This window comes from Hypomesus transpacificus, chromosome 17, assembly GCF_021917145.1.
Source record: "Hypomesus transpacificus isolate Combined female chromosome 17, fHypTra1, whole genome shotgun sequence".
Classification (NCBI taxonomy): domain Eukaryota; kingdom Metazoa; phylum Chordata; class Actinopteri; order Osmeriformes; family Osmeridae; genus Hypomesus; species Hypomesus transpacificus.
The window spans coordinates 7,833,729-7,849,091 of NC_061076.1; the positions used below are offsets into that span (position 1 = coordinate 7,833,729).

General features: G+C 45.1%; 3 protein-coding genes across 12 annotated transcripts in view; 2 read left to right on the top strand and 1 right to left on the bottom strand.

The window, feature by feature from the left end:
• The first annotated feature begins 1,572 nt into the window (after positions 1-1,572).
• Positions 1,573-3,607, top strand: si:dkeyp-72e1.6 (transmembrane protein 238-like). Its single transcript, XM_047038589.1, has 2 exons — positions 1,573-2,277; positions 2,744-3,607. The coding sequence occupies exon 1, from the start codon at positions 1,739-1,741 to the stop codon at positions 2,258-2,260; it is 522 nt and encodes a 173-aa protein (XP_046894545.1). The 5' UTR covers positions 1,573-1,738; the 3' UTR covers positions 2,261-2,277; positions 2,744-3,607.
• Positions 3,608-4,132: 525 nt separating this feature from the next.
• On the top strand, positions 4,133-10,793 carry rrn3 (RRN3 homolog, RNA polymerase I transcription factor). Its single transcript, XM_047039011.1, has 18 exons — positions 4,133-4,243; positions 4,452-4,557; positions 4,669-4,725; positions 4,827-4,916; positions 5,193-5,322; positions 5,530-5,589; positions 6,003-6,066; positions 6,249-6,318; positions 6,450-6,548; positions 6,662-6,760; positions 7,191-7,323; positions 7,411-7,541; positions 7,714-7,844; positions 8,105-8,289; positions 8,414-8,522; positions 9,284-9,436; positions 9,682-9,766; positions 9,943-10,793. Exons 2-18 carry the CDS (start codon positions 4,462-4,464, stop codon positions 10,093-10,095), a joined length of 1,845 nt encoding a protein of 614 aa, XP_046894967.1. The 5' UTR covers positions 4,133-4,243; positions 4,452-4,461; the 3' UTR covers positions 10,096-10,793.
• Positions 10,794-11,031: 238 nt separating this feature from the next.
• si:dkeyp-72e1.9 (syntaxin-binding protein 4) overlaps positions 11,032-15,363 on the bottom strand; it is a 47,493-nt gene continuing 43,161 nt past the window's right edge. For 6 of the 10 annotated variants that reach the window (XM_047037677.1, XM_047037674.1, XM_047037679.1 and 3 more), the window contains 9 exons: positions 15,141-15,268; positions 14,504-14,596; positions 14,279-14,368; positions 13,901-14,089; positions 13,629-13,745; positions 13,451-13,500; positions 13,180-13,307; positions 12,812-12,869; positions 11,032-12,606 (listed from right to left, as the gene is read on the bottom strand). In XM_047037677.1, coding sequence (XP_046893633.1) covers positions 12,549-12,606; positions 12,812-12,869; positions 13,180-13,307; positions 13,451-13,500; positions 13,629-13,745; positions 13,901-14,089; positions 14,279-14,368; positions 14,504-14,596; positions 15,141-15,268 — 911 coding nt within the window. In that variant the 3' untranslated portion in view covers positions 11,032-12,548. Of the gene's footprint in view, positions 12,607-12,811; positions 12,870-12,947; positions 13,061-13,179; positions 13,308-13,450; positions 13,501-13,628; positions 13,746-13,900; positions 14,090-14,278; positions 14,369-14,503; positions 14,597-15,140; positions 15,269-15,363 lie in introns of all 10 variants that reach the window. The other 4 variants (XM_047037681.1, XM_047037676.1, XM_047037682.1 and 1 more) reach the window with 2 other exon arrangements.

Here is a 15,363-nt window from a genome sequence, read left to right on the forward strand (position 1 = left end):
CCCTGCTATACTTCACCCAGATGGGAAATGTGCCCTATCTGCTAGGGCCTCTCCTGCTGTCGGTGGGTCTCATGTTCTTGGTGACGGGGCTTGTGTGGGTGCCCGTGGTGAAGCAGAGTCTGGAACACAAGGCACTGACTAAGGTCAACGATGGCAAGGGGAGCCAGCTGGAGCAGCAACAGCACTTATAGCCTCTGATTGGACTGAATGTCAGTGTGTGTGCAAGTGTGTGTGCATTTGTGGGTTTTATACCAAATGAGTTAAGTAAATTGGGCCTCTCAATATGCAACAAGCTGAGTGGATATAATGCTGAGTGTTATCGTTATTCAGTGTCCACCATCACATCTGTCTAGATTGTTTCTACAGTCTACATGAACATAATGTACTCTTTATTCATTGTAAATAACGTAGAGAATCTTATTTTCTTAATATGGGCAAGTACAATCTCCTCCCTAAAACAAGGGAACATCCCGTGATTGTTCTGTTGGAGTATTAACATCATTTTCTGCTTCCCATCTGTTTGATTGTGATCTATTAGGGTTTGCCCTGTTTTATTTTCTACCATAATCTGCTGTTTTCATTGTAGCTGCTGTTCTGTGGTGGATTTGTAAATCCTCGTAAATAGGATTAGGGGGCAGAGAAATGCAACTGGACATGACTGGACTTGATTGCTGAGGTTATGATGGACACATGTCCACATCCATGTTCCTATCTAAGAATTTCAGGCTGGGAATTATCTACCCTTTTATGTTTCTAGGTCACAATTATTGTGTTCCCATCTGCCAGTGTTTAAAATGCAATCAGATACACAGCCAAATTATAATTCAGTTATTAAGTTAGTCCGAACATTTCACAAACCTAACATAATGTGTTGATCTGGATGATTTGTCAATGTCCTTTGTTTGTTTTCAATAGTTCAACATATTGTAGTGTTGCATTTTTCACTTTACTGTAAAATCCTGGTATGCTTAAGTTACTGTTTATTTATTAATGTAGTTTACTTCAAGTGTGAAAATGAGGTTTGTTTTAAATGTAACTTAATCTCCATTTTCCTTAAGTGGTGACATGAATTTCTCTGATCAACTTTGTGAGCCAAATGCATATCTGGCTTCAATTGTGTTCCTGTCTATCTTCATGTCTTTCTTCACGAGTTTACATGTCATGCAACGACCTGTAACTATTGTGTATAATTAAATATGTTCAGATTAGAGAAGCACAAAATGATATTCAAAATGACCTTTTCTTGTGAATGTTAACTGTTCTAACAGTCGTCCTATGCACAAGGTGTGTGGGATGTGCCTTCGCCCTGCGATGTATAACAGTATAAACCTAATCTTCGTAGGTCAAATTGGGACATTTTTGACTGCAACAACAGCAACTACCAGGCAACGTGAACGAAACATTCAAATATTGACTCTGTTAGCATTATACCTATATACAACCTACACAAGCATTTTTTGTTTGTTTGTTCAACCTCTTCCTTATGTTGCTGCTGTCTACCTGTTGTCTACCCTGTAAATGACCCCCCTCTTTCCCCTTCACCTGGTAACCACGCCACTCCTTTTTGCGCCGTGTGGCAGGTAGCAAAATAGCGACGAGTTTCCTCACCTGTCTCACCTTACCTACGAACGCCGCACTTTGAAACACTAGCCAACCATCGAATACCACCAGGAAATGAACCTCAAATGATTTTACGTTAGGTAAAGTGAATATTGTTAACTCCAAGCAACTTGGTGTCATGGAACCGACTTATCGTGGTCTGGGGCGCTGTTCATGCGCCTTTTGGTTGGCGGTGGCTTTCGACATATTCGGATTGCTTATTCTTTTAATCGGCGTGTTTGCTGATGTGTTTTTCTATGACTTTTTAATTTACGCCGGTGCCATAATAATTTTCATGAGCCTCATCTGGTGGGTGTTTTGGTACACGGGCAACATCGAAGTGCCCCACGAGGAGTTGGAGGATGACGTTGGGATGTTGAAAAAGAACCGGGGTATCGCAGGTGCGGTGAGGCGTCTTTCCAGCCGTTTCTCCAGCGGCATCAGGAATTCGCTGCGTCGCACCGGAGGCCCCCCTCGTGGACTAGGCACGGCAGCAAATAGGACAGGATTCGGGATGTCATTACGCACGAGGGATGCCCAACCGGAGCCGCCACCAGTCATCCTGGCTATGGGGCAAGATGAGAACGTGCAAACTGTGTCTGAAGCCGTGGATAACGACAAACATGTCTCTGACACAACCACCGAGACTGGGGCCATATGATGTTGTAGGCTTTAATAGTGAGTCTGTTCATAGGAACTAATTTTTTTAATTTGTATACTAATTAGTATCGTAGTTAACACAGGTTTACAAAAATAAAGCCTTTCGATAAGCATGGGCCTAACCCTAAACCTAGGATATTTATTGTAACACAAAAGGCTATAGCCTAAATAGATTTAATTGAAAGTAGTATTTTTTATGGATCTAAACAGTAAAACGATTTGTTTTACAAATGTATTACAGTTTTCAGGGTTTCTTGTGTTTTAACTATAACGTTCCACTGAGGAAAAAATCAGTTTTGGCCTACAATAGTAGCCTACCTAACATTACATCTTATCATTTCGTTAACGATTAACCTAGGAATGGCTACACCAAGCCCTGCTATAACAATAAAAGTGTGCACGATTGGTGGGTAGACCTGCTACTGAAGCAATGACCTATATAAAAACATATTTAACTAATTTGATGTCTCATTCTTTCCAATAGATGGAAGATTCGACTGAAGATTACAGATCTCAATGTTTACAGGCCTCCTCAAGTGTTCATATGCAAAATGTATATTTTTTAATACAATTTGTAACGATTGTTTTTATTTGTATAATTAGATGTAAATAATTGTATTGAATTGAAATCGTTTCTCTGTGTATTTTGATGCTGCCCAACTCAGTTTAAAATGACCTTAAAGGCTTGAGGAAATATGTTGTTTTTGTGTTCACTTAATGTGTGCTTAACGCTCCCAGCGACACCCTTTGATAAGACCCACACCTCAACGACCTTTAAACCCATTTTATTATTCTGACTTCCTTTTTCTCAATTCTGTGTCTCAAAAATGGGATCAATTGCTTATGTCTTAAGCTTGCTCGCGCATTCACACACACACATTTTATTTTTTAGATTACTGCTTTCTGTGTTCATCAACATTCTGTGACTGAAGTTGATGGAGTATAATTAAACTGCATTTTTAGATCACATTGTGCTTGTGTAAAAGATCATTCTTCACATTACATGCAGGTTTTGCTACCCCATACAATTCAACAGCCACAACTATGATAGGACTATATTCTCCAATTTACCTTGACTTTATTGGTTTAGCAATATGGGCAAAAATATGCAATCAAAATGGTAAGCACATAAACTGCTGCCTATATATGCTGAAATGAATTACACTAGCCAATGAGATTACATAGCCTCACAGCAAGATGGTCCTGGGATTCCTTCATACAGCACCGTTCTGCTCAGATGTCTTCTAGGCCTCTTTGTGTGAGTTTGCATGTTCTGTCAGTGCTCACATGGGTTTCCTTTGCAAAAGAACCCCCAAATAAAAACTTGCAGTACAGATTGCTGTCCTCCACATGTCCTTGGTCAGGTCTGGACTTGGTCCATGGTCAGAGTTCATATGTCTGCTCTTTGATTCTGACTGCCCTTGGAGGTAGGACAGCAGGATGGGAAAAAGCAGAGAAACAATGTATCCAGTATAGCCTATGTGTGTGTGTGTGTTCTGGTGTTGCCAATCCCCGCACTCGTGTGTCACATAGTGTGTTCACTATATGTTTATTATTTTTCAATTAAAGCAGGCTATGTAATTTTTACGTTAATATGATTTTAGACAAGTCTTGGATTACACTTATTTTTATTTCTAGGGTAAAACAAATTCCTTACCGAGGCTGGTGTCCAAGTTTCTGTGTTCCAAATTTGTTCATTTCAACATTTCGTATTTATGGCTCCTTCAGACAGCTCTGCAGGACTCTGATCTCGTTTGGCTTTGTGGCTGTAGATGGCAGTGTGTCCATTTGTTCAATTCAGATTTATCCTAGCGAAGAAGAGAATAATCCCATTCACTTCCGTAAATACCCTTGAGCTCCATTTTCTCTTCCTGTTGTGAAATGTGACAGCATTGGGAATGCACATGTTTCATGTCTTCTCAAATAAAGATAATAATACATCATCTATTGAAGTCCATTTGTGCCCCACAGTTTTTCTTGATTGGTAAGAACACATCTTTACAATACCAACCCTTAAATGATCTATTCTAAGACACTCAAAGTAGAGTTAGATAGCTGGTAGCATGAAAACTCGAATCGTTGCTGCATTAGCTATGAACACTAGCACTGCCCATTGGATAGCGTTAGCCACATCGATCATTTTATCCACTAAAGCTACAGCCAGCCTACCATGTGTAATTTTTCCATCACAGCACGTAAATCATGGAGATAGAGGGCCGTGATTTTATGAACAGTCCCCCAATGAAGACGGTGAGGTTTGGGGGCAATGTTGTGGACACTTTAGCCAAGTTTGAAAAGGTGAGTCTCAAAAGTCTCCTTTAATTTGTCGGATAGTTATAACAATACAAAAACTAAAACCTAAAGCTTTCAGTGTGATGTAGCGTATTCTCTTGACACTGTATTTAACAGGGAGACACGATTGACTACGAGTTGCTGAAACATCAGCTGGCAGATCCAGACATAAAAGTAAGAGAAACGTTGATTAACGATTAGAGAAATGTCCACTACTGGGAACCAGCACTACGAAAAAAAAAAGTATATTAAATTAATTTATTTTTTCGTGACAGGATGCTCAAATTATCAATTGGCTGCAGGAATTTCGGAATTGTGTAACCCTATTCAGTAAGGACCATGAACAGCTGATCTATACAGTTTTGGTGAGTACCACATGCCATTAGTCTACTGTCATGCAGTCATCTCTGTTCTAAATCGCAGATTTTAATGTGTGCAACTGAGACACTCAAAATGCAGGATGCATTATGCAGCTAAATATTTACTAAAGGTTACACAGCTATCTAATCTCATGTTTGGGATTGAATTTAGAACTACTTTTATTTTCAACCATTACTGTAGCGGAATATGTTTTACACGTTAAAGTCATATATGTACAGACAGTAGGCCATTACCATCCCTTTCCTGTTTGTCTGGTCCAGAGGCTTCCTTGGTTGGGCCGGAGCCCGGCCGTGGTGGAGGAGTACCTGGCCTTCCTCAGCAACCTGGTCTCAGCCCAGACCGTCTACCTCCGCGCCTGCCTCAAGATGGTGGTCTCCAACTTCATCCCCAGTGAGTAACTGTCATAGTGTGTGCTTCTTCAACCACAGGAAACCCAGCTCTTAAAGGAAAGGCACATATTCTAGTTTGTGTGTATTGTTAGATTGATCTTTTGTACTGTCTTGTTTAGTGTTTCATATGCTCGCCCAAACCGTTGTTATCATTGAATGGTGAATGGCTGTAATGTTTTTTCTGGGATCTGTTTTTTTTATTTTATAGAGAGAGTGAAGATCTGTGAAGGTGGCGTGGATTTCTCAGATTCAGATGACGAAAACGAAAGTAGGTACAGATCTCCTGGCAATCTCCCGTCAATACAATATCATGACATGGTTCATCAACATTTGGACCTGCTCTGTCTTTGTTCGTGACATGAAAATGTGCATTGTAATACAAGGCTTGCTCGCCCTTTTTAGGGAAAGGTAGAGTTAACGTGCTTCTAATGGGGTTGAAGATTGAGGATGATGAGATGGGAGGTGAGGTGTAGATAAGGACTGAGGGGGCACTCTAGCACTGGTGACAAACCACCAGCACAGGAAGTCGACCCTAATCGTGGTTGTTCTTGTTGTTAGTTGGTGCCAGACCGACCAGCTGTCCGGTTCCTGTTGTGGATAGCTCTGTTATGAGCCATTATGGAGACTGTATCATTTTAAACTAGATATTCAGAGTATTTCTTCCCATCTTGGTTTGCATAGACCTTCCAAGGACCTTTGATCAGTGTCATCAAGCCTTGCAGGTCATAGCCAAATATGTCCCATCGTAAGTATCCCTCCGAACACACACACAAGTCTAGTAATATACATTTCGTGCATATCAACCCTAATATCCTATTAAATAAACAGCAAAGTGTTCCACCACTGTTGGTGGAGAACCTGGACTCATGTTAGATTCGGTTATGGTAAAAGTTTCACGGCAATATGAGATTCTCTCTCTTATTTCAGCACCAGCCGTTTCCTGACGCCCATTCTGACGGAACACTTCCCCTTTGTGCAGAAGTCATCAAGAACCCTGGTACGTCAGTAGGACTAGCCATAGCTATGTATTACATGTACGGCTACAGACATGGACCTTGTCAATTCTTTGGGGCGTAGTGTCACAATGCGTCCAACGAGACAGTCGAGTGTGCTTCCTCCCCCCCGCAGGAATGTTACGTCCACAACCTCCTGAGGATGAGCGTGTACATCCCTGCTCTCCGACGAGACGTCCTGGAGCTCATCTTCAGCAGAATGCTCAAACTAGACGTGAGTCGCTAGAACTAGCTTGGTGTCTCTGGACGTTTTTTAACACTTGGGCGTGTAACCATTTGGAGTGACGGAGAAGAGGGAGTGTCTGATAGAACCTGCCGGCTGTCTAGGTGAGTGCCCCGCGGGAGGAGATAGAGGAGATGGAGGAGAACGCCCTACACCAGGAGGTGAAAGGAGGAGAGCAGCTGGAGGAGGGACTGTTTGATATGGTACGTTGTTAATAAATACCCGACACATGGCTCCTTGTATCTTGAACCTGCCATTCAGTGCTAGGTCAATAAGAGGGATCTTGGACTAACACATGATATCGTTTGTTTTCATCTTTCTTCTTTCTCTCTCTCTCTTCTCTCTGTCTCTCATTGTATCTGTCTGTTTGTGTCCCTGCTCTCTCTCTCTCTCTCTCTCTCTCTCTCTCTCTCTCTCTCTCTCTCTCTCTCTCTCTCTCTCTCCCTCTCTGTCTCTCTCTCTCTCTCTCTCTCTCTCTCCCTCTCTCTCTGTCTCTCTCGCTCTCTGTCTCTCTCTCTCTCTGTCTCTGTCTCTCTCTATCTCTATCTCTTACTCTTTCTCACTCTCTGCCTCCCTGTCTCAATTTCTGTGTCTCTGTGTGTCTCCCTCCCTCTGACTCTCTCTCTGTCTCAGGATGAGGATGTGTCAGACCCTAAGTCTTCAGGGCCAGTAGGGGCATGTGTAATGGCCCATCCAGTGGCTGATAGGCTGGACACACTCATGACTGTGCTGCTGGCCTACATCAAGGACATTTGCCACAGCAATGGTGAGCCGACAAGCACACACGGGTACACACAAGTCTGACTCGGCACATTCAGCATCCCATAGGTGACACACTCCTTTTTCCTGGCAGGTCTTCTGGAAGTGGAGAGGACTAAGGAGTTCTACAAAGACCTGGTGTGCGTGTTTGACAAGCTCATCCTGCCCACACATGCCTCCTGTCATGTGCAGTATTCCCTCTTCTACCTCTGCAGCTTCAGACTGGTCAGTAAACCGAGCGCACCCTTCTGTACAGTTAGGAGTCTCAATGAAATTGAGTTTTTTTGGGGGGGGGTATCTCCTGGGATTGTATCCTTGCATTTGTGGAGATGTGAGTCCGGCCATCCTTGCAGTGGTTTTTTGGTCAAGTAACGGACCGTCGTTCCCTTCGTGTCAGGCGCTGGCGGAGGCCTTCCTGGAGCACCTGTGGAAGATCATCCAGAGCCCCACCCAGCCTTCTGTCCTGCGCCAGGCCGCCGCTGGCTACATGGGCAGCTTCCTGGCACGAGCAAACTTCCTCCCTGTGGCGTGAGTGGGTCTCTCTCGTTAGCCCCAGGCCCTCAAACGAGGCTTAGGCCGAATCCTAATACTCCCCCTTACCCCTTCCCCTTAGTTTTGCTCGTTCCCGTGAGAGCTAGTGGTGTCCCAATACTCTTTTGGAGCTAGGGGTAGGGCTAAGACTAAGGGGCAAATCTTGTTTAGCGGACGTAGGAGAGGAGACCGTGAGTTCACGGTGGACCACTGTGACACGCCCTGACTTGTCGGATGTGTCTGCCCTCTCCCTACAGCACTGTGCGAGCCTGTCTGGACCTGCTGTTGCCGTGGATGCACCTGTACATCGACAGCCAGGACTCCGGGACTCGGGCTTACTGTGACATCAGCCTGCACGGGCCATTCTACACCATCTGCCAGGCGGTTTTCTACACTCTCATCTTCAGACACAAGAGCATCCTGGAGGGGAACATGAAGAAAGGTAGGTCTGGGACGCATGGTACTGGAGACCAGGGGGATGATGGGTACTCAGCCTCACACAGAAAGGCGTTCACTGTTAAGTCTGCCAGTCTTTACACCTGTGTGTGTGTGTGTGTGTCTTCCAGGGCTGGCGTACCTCCAGAGTCTGAACTTGGAGCGGTTGGTGATGTGCCAGCTCAACCCTCTGAAGGTCTGCCTGCCTGCAGTCACCAACATGTTTGCTGCAATCACCAGGTATACTGAGATCGTATCGCAAGACTAGAGGAAAAAGCGAGGGTGGCAGTTATGTCAGAGCTTCCATTAATGGTCCTACTTCTAAAGTGAGAACTCAATTTCCTTAACATCTACTTGGTCTGCATGATGCATCTTCTATTGCAAGAGCTGTTTTGTCAATTATGTTGAAATCGTGTTTTCATATGAACATTCATTGTTCAAAGGCTGTTGAGTCCCTAATTGAATCGGTTCAGTTCTGTCACACTCACAGATTTAACCATTTATTGCATTTATTGGTGTGTCGTTAGCGGTGTGGTTAAATCTAGGGGGAAATTCCTACCTTGGAGCAAAGCTAGCACAGCACAAGTACACAACACATAACAAGGCAGGGAGCTTTGAACAAAAGATCCCCCAATGGACAGGAATCATTTCAAACTAAAACTAGAATTTTAAACAAGCAACCGAAGGCTTCACAGAGCATTAACAACATCTTGTAGTGATGATACAGAAGACAGTATGGAGGAGCAGGAGATCGTGGAGGGTAGCAGCAATTACACAACATGCAGTTCCATGGAAGTGGATGATGTGTGAGCACGTGTGTCCGAGTCCTCTGAAAGAGAAGGCCTGGACCTTCAATTAGCACACCTGTAGTTGATTGCAGGAGTGAGATCAGCTGATGACGTGACTCGCTGCCCGAGTGCCATGCCAGCATAAGCTCCGCCCATAATGGGGCATAGCCGTCAGCTATGGTTTGAACCGGATGTTGTTTCCTGTGTTTCCAGGAAGTATCAGCTGGTTTTCTGTTACACCATCATTGAGAGGAACAACCGGCAAGTCCTGCCTGTGGTCCGCAGCTCGATAGGAGGCGACTGCGTGTCCACCAACACCAACCCCCTGGACAGCGTCTTCCCTTTCGATCCCTACATGCTGAAGAGGTACCACAGACTAGAGACCGCTGCGGCTTCGGAGCTCACAGATTAGTTTTTGTTGTCAATGTCCCTGGCTGTGTTTGTGTACGGTAGCTGTGAGTCAGTGTTTGTTGGGCAAGAACAGATATCTGAGACGGTGTAGTGATTGTCTGTGAATCTGTTGGGGTGTGGTGATTGGCTGTAAATAGGATGGGGTGTGGCCGTGTGCCACACCCCATCCCCATTGGCCGTGTGCGTTCCCTCCTCCCCAGGTCCGGCTCTCTTATTGCGCCGCTCTACCAAGTGTGGGAGGAGCCAGCTGAGACAGGGGTTCACTCTACCAAGAGGGTCCAACGGGTAAAACACCATCTTAGATGGAATAGATTACATGAACTATTAATTTATAAAATTATTATAATTATAATATTTAATTTATTATATTATTAAGTAATTACTATTGGATTCTGTATTACATACAAATCGATTGTGCATTGCGTATTATATCAATTCATTGTTTTGTTTTTTGGTCTTAGTGCTCGGCTGAGGATGAGGATGACTTCCTGCATGGGGAAACTCCGCAGATGGAGGGGGTTGTTGGTATGACTCCTGGCTCCTATGAATCCCACCTCCGCAGTCCTAGCAGTGTGGGCTCGCCCCCCATCGCTTTCCTCCAGAGACCTTTCTGAGTCCATTCCTCTATCCACCTTGGATATGGACTATTCCAACTCCTCACCCCTCCTGTCTTAGAAATGAGCAATTCCACTTCCTCTCTCATTTGCTTCCTACAAAGACTCTTACAAGCAGACCTTTCCCATACCTCCCACAGCTATCCTTTGTGCCCAAGATGACAGAATTATATTGGAAATCCTCTTCTCGGTTTGTATTATTTTCAAACCACCTAAACAGAAGTGATGGACCCCACGTCAGACAGAAACATTTCTGCAAGGTCTTTTTTTACTGTAGGACCCCAAAGAGGCGTGTCCCACTGTTAAATGAGTACAGAATTATCTGTCAACTACGTTTTAGAGGCATTGTTGTGTTGTCATGCTCTGAAACCTCTTGTGTGGTGCGCTACCTGCAGGAGACTGTACAGTCTTCTAAGTCAATAGTTGAGGTTTTTGGAATTTTGGAAACCTGTTATACAGCATTGATCATTTTTCAATCAAGGAAAGTCACTTTAATAATAAAAAAAAGAAAGACCTAGCCTCAGTGGGTAAACTTTAAAATATGTTGTCTTGAACAGTTGTTGTCTTGAACAGTCATTAACAAGTTATAACAGTTATTTTGTGAACCAGGCAAGTTATTTATAATCCCATCCCTAGTTTTTACAATGGAATTATACTTTGAAAAATAATAGTTTTATTATTACTGTAATAAACAGTTATTTTCTTTCCAAATCCTGTTTCCTTTATTTTCTCTGTGATGCGATGCGCGTGAACCAAGTAAAGACCTCACAGATGTGTGTTGTTATGATGAGCTAAAAAAAGAACAATGCAAGCTGCTGGTCTTCTGCTGTTTTACACAAGCCTTCAGCTTACATCAACCTCCTTGGCCTACGTTGACCTTTAAAACCCAGTTATGTTCTCAAGACCACACAAGAAAGCGGAGACAAATAATTAGGTTATTCCTTTAATAAAAACAATAAAATCAAGATAATGAGGCCACACATAAGATGCAATCTAGTTCAATTACAGGGCTACAAGTCAGTATTTCTTGAAAGCATGTGCAGTTATCAATATAAACAAAATAAATCTTACACATTTAGTCTACACTGTTATGTTAGATGGATATCTGACCTTTCTCAATCTTTTCAAACATGTATCTTACAGCCTTGTTTACACATAAGTATTGCTTTGTTTATTTTTATTCCAGTAAACCAAATCTCATCATATCTCTCATCGTAGGATGTGGAAGACAAGGTGAAAACCAGAACCATGCAGGGACAGTTTGCCACAGATAAGGATGATTGACAAGCACTAGCTAGCAGTATCCCTCCTGTCGGCTACTTCACTTCCTTACCCCCCTTTTTCATAACCACTAAATGGTTCTGACATGGACATTTCCACATACAAATAATTCATAATTTTCTTTCTTTCCTATGCTTTATTTTTTACAACCCTTCAATCATGTGTACAATCTTCATGAAGATGAGCTATGATGGAACAGAAATGAGTGAATATTCACAGAACTCTACAGTTTATCCTGCTGGGTACAGTATCTGTCAAAGAAACTAGTTTTTGTCTGCCTGGAGTGGGTGTGTGTATGTGTTGGTCCAAAATGCAGATTTGGACAGAGGATGTAGAACGAGGGTTTCGGTCTGCAAGATTTACAAGGTTTATAACAGCAACTGCAAACATCTCATCATGGTCGTGCATGTCCTACAGCTTTTTTCTGTCTCAAATGAAAGAAAAAAATGTGTTTCCAGTACAAAATCTTCAAAATATTTTAGTCAGAGCACTTCTTGTAGGGACATCTGTACAAATGCTCACCATATCAAATGATGAGACGCTTGGATGAGGGCACATCTTCCTAATCACCCTGAAGTTGTCATACACAAACGCTGCAAAATAGCTGTAGCACTACAGACAGCAAGGCTAAGCTCCAATACTCTACCATGGCTTCCTTGTCTTGCCTCCTTGTATCCTTGGAAACCACTGATCAAAATGGAGTGGTCGAGAGACGCTCAGGAGACAAGAGAAGGTCACGTAAGGAGTGTTGTATACGCATCACACTACAAGCTTTTCTTCTACAGCAAGCCCTTAGTGCCATGCTGCACTGTGTCTAGATGTCTGCCTGACCGTCATTCCACCTTTCCTCTGCCGTTCAGACAAATGCAAAACATCAAAACAGAAATGTAAATACATACACAGCTGTAATAGATAACTGAAAATGACTTTTATAACACTTATGTGGTTAATCGGTGAAGCAGTTCCCACACCCAGGCCACCAATACATATGTTGGACGAGTTGATGTTAATCATTTCTATAAGCGCGCTGGATAGCTTCACAGTTTGTCTGTCTGTCTAAAGGATTCGAGTTTGAAGTTCAGTGAGTCAAGCAACAGTGTTCGTGGACCCAGTCCCCCAGCCACGGATGTTCTCCCGATGTTCTCCCGACGTTCTCCCGACGTTCTCCTGGTCTACACATGGCGCTTGTCTTTGGCTGTAGCTCCAGACAGGGTCGTCCTAGCCCGTGAACTGAAGAGATTCAAGGAAAAGGAACACGGGTCAGTACCAGAGCCATGTCAAGTTGACATGTCAATGGCTCTGGTCAGTACTGACAAATAGGTGAGCAGTACAACCATCCAGAACTCTGAATGTATTGTACACTGTGTACAGCTGCAGAATAGCCATCACAGTATGCTGACACAGCCGGTAGCTTATCCTGGGTGTGAATACTCACTCTGCACCTGCAGCCACACTCTCATCAGTGACGAGTCTCTCCGAATCACTCAGCAACTCTGCAGGGTGGGAAAGGTAAAACTGCACTTAGTTGTTTCTATTTTTAATATCAAATATTTTTTTGTGGACATTAATACCTGTGTTATTTTTTGTAGAGAGGCAGGAAATGTAGGGGAGAGAGAGAAGGGATGACATGCTGCAAAGGACCCAGGCTGGATTCAAACCCAGGCAGCTGCGGTAAGGCCCTTGCCTAAATGGTACAGACTCTCATCCAGTGAGCTACCAGGGGACCCTTTCTAAGTTATTTCTGTCTGACAGAATCCCAATGTGGTCAGAGATATTTCTGTAGCTGTCCTCTCTCTTCCTCACCTGGGCCTTCAGCGAGAGCTTGTACTCCCTCCACCAGTTCTTTGGCCTCGGTGGCGAGCTGGAAGGCTGGGTCTGGGATGGGCGACGGAGTGTCAGGACTGTCAGTGGCTGGAGAAGACCTGTTACTCCTGTAGGAAAACACACAGAAACACACACACCAGCATGAACCTGACTGTGGTCACTGTACATTGTGTTTAATGTTCCTATAGAGCAGAAGGAAGATTCCATCATGGATACAGGACGATACAGTGTATCGAAAAAGTGATCTTACCCGTTATCATTCCCAAACAAGCGGGGCGTGGTGAGCACTTTGTGAACATTCTGAGGAAACGAAAGACAACCAGCCGATTAGTGTTGTTCAAGGTGAGACAGTCGGTTTGCTAAGGAGGCCCTCGAGGGCAGCGGTGCGTGACAGGAGACGGACGAGAGGTAATGAGCGACTCGGCTACCTGTGCAAACCCCAGCAGCTTCTTGTTGGAGATCTCCAGGTGTTTCCTGCTCAGCTCCGACTTCCTCAGCTGACAGTCGACGGCCGTCATCCTCTTATTCAGCTCCATCACGTCGTCCTGTCGCGGCGACAACATCCACGTCAGGCTGTAACACGCTACCCTACACGTCCATCGAGCGGGACTAGCCTCAAACCCAAGCGGGGTGGCTGAAGGGCGTGAAGGGAACGGCAGTGGCGTCCCATTTGTGGGAGGGGGGCCCCTGTGTCTCTTACCTTGGTGGCCTCCAGGCTGCGGGGCTTCTTTCCAGACAGCTGGTTCTTCAGGTCCCGGATCTCAGCCTCCAGCAGCTGGATCACCTCCTCGTAGTCCTGCTCGGCGCTGTTGGTCTGCTGCTGCGCCGCCTCGGCCACCTGCAGGCGGCCCTTCAGGCGGCTGTTCTCCTCCACCGTCGCCGACGCTATCTGGAGGGGGAGACGGGGGGGGGGGGGAGAGACGGGGTGGAGGGCAAGATGAGTCGACACGGAGGAGGACACGCCGTCAAACACTGAGTAGTCGTCTGCTATGAACGGACAGAGGCACAGTCGCTGTTCCCGGGAAGATAGACAGACTGAAATGGGAGGTCCGCCAGTTCGAGAGTGATGGTCCCTCACCTCTGAGGTCTTCTGGAGCTCGTCCTCCAGGCCTTTCTTGCTGTGCTCCGTGTCCTTCAGCAGAACCTGTGGCGTGTGGACATGAGAATGCTAAACTGGCTGTGAGTAAAAGTCTGGATTGAACGCTGTATTCCAGTGATGTGATATGACAGGGCGGGGCGGGGGCGGGGGGGCTGGTGTTGGCACGGTAAAAGGGGAGGGCAGGGGGGAGGGGCATATGTTCACCTTAAGCTGCTTCATCTGGATCTGCAGGTGCTTGACCTCGGTCTGGAACTGCTCCAGCTCCTCGCTGCTGTAGCTGCACTCGGACTCGTACGTCTGCATGCACACCACAGGGAGGTCATGCAGGGTGAGAGTGTGTGTGTAGGTGAAGGTGTCGCAGGCGAAATATGTTTATCTGGACATTTTAGTGTGCACGTGGCATTTTGCAGCCCCTGGGGAGGGCTGTTAGAAGAATGGCAGGGTGTGTGTTTGTGTGATTATTCCCCTCTGTTCAGCACTCGCTTGAATACACACACACAAGCTCACACACACTCATACAGTTAGGGAGTCATACTGGAGTCTGACAAAGCCCTGTACAATGGAGGATTTAAAAGCATTTAAATGACTGCTTGGCAGTCCCAGATCTCTTATGCTTGCAGGAAATCGTCTCTATAAGGAACACACATTCTAAATCCCCCTCCACTGACTCCAAACCCCCCCCCCCCCCCCCCCCCCCCCCCCCCCAAAGTACAAGACAAGACAAAGTCTCCAAGTCAGGAGGTTCCCAGAGGACGCCCAAACACAAAGGTTACACTCTGCTTTGGAAATACGCATTGCAATCCCAGCAGTTTTTCTAATCCCCGATAGGGCGGCATCTTACAGGAGAGTGGAAGGCAGAGGTGTCCATCAAGCTGGCCGCTTCATGATAGGAGAACATGAAGGGGCCCTGCGCTAGCCCCACCTCCTCAAGCTTCTCCTGGTAGATGTTCCGAGTGGCTTCCACAAAATCTACCGGGGAACAAAACACAAAGGTACGTTACGAACATGTATGAACATGTATGATATTGTATGAATGTATGATATTACTGACAACAACAGCCACA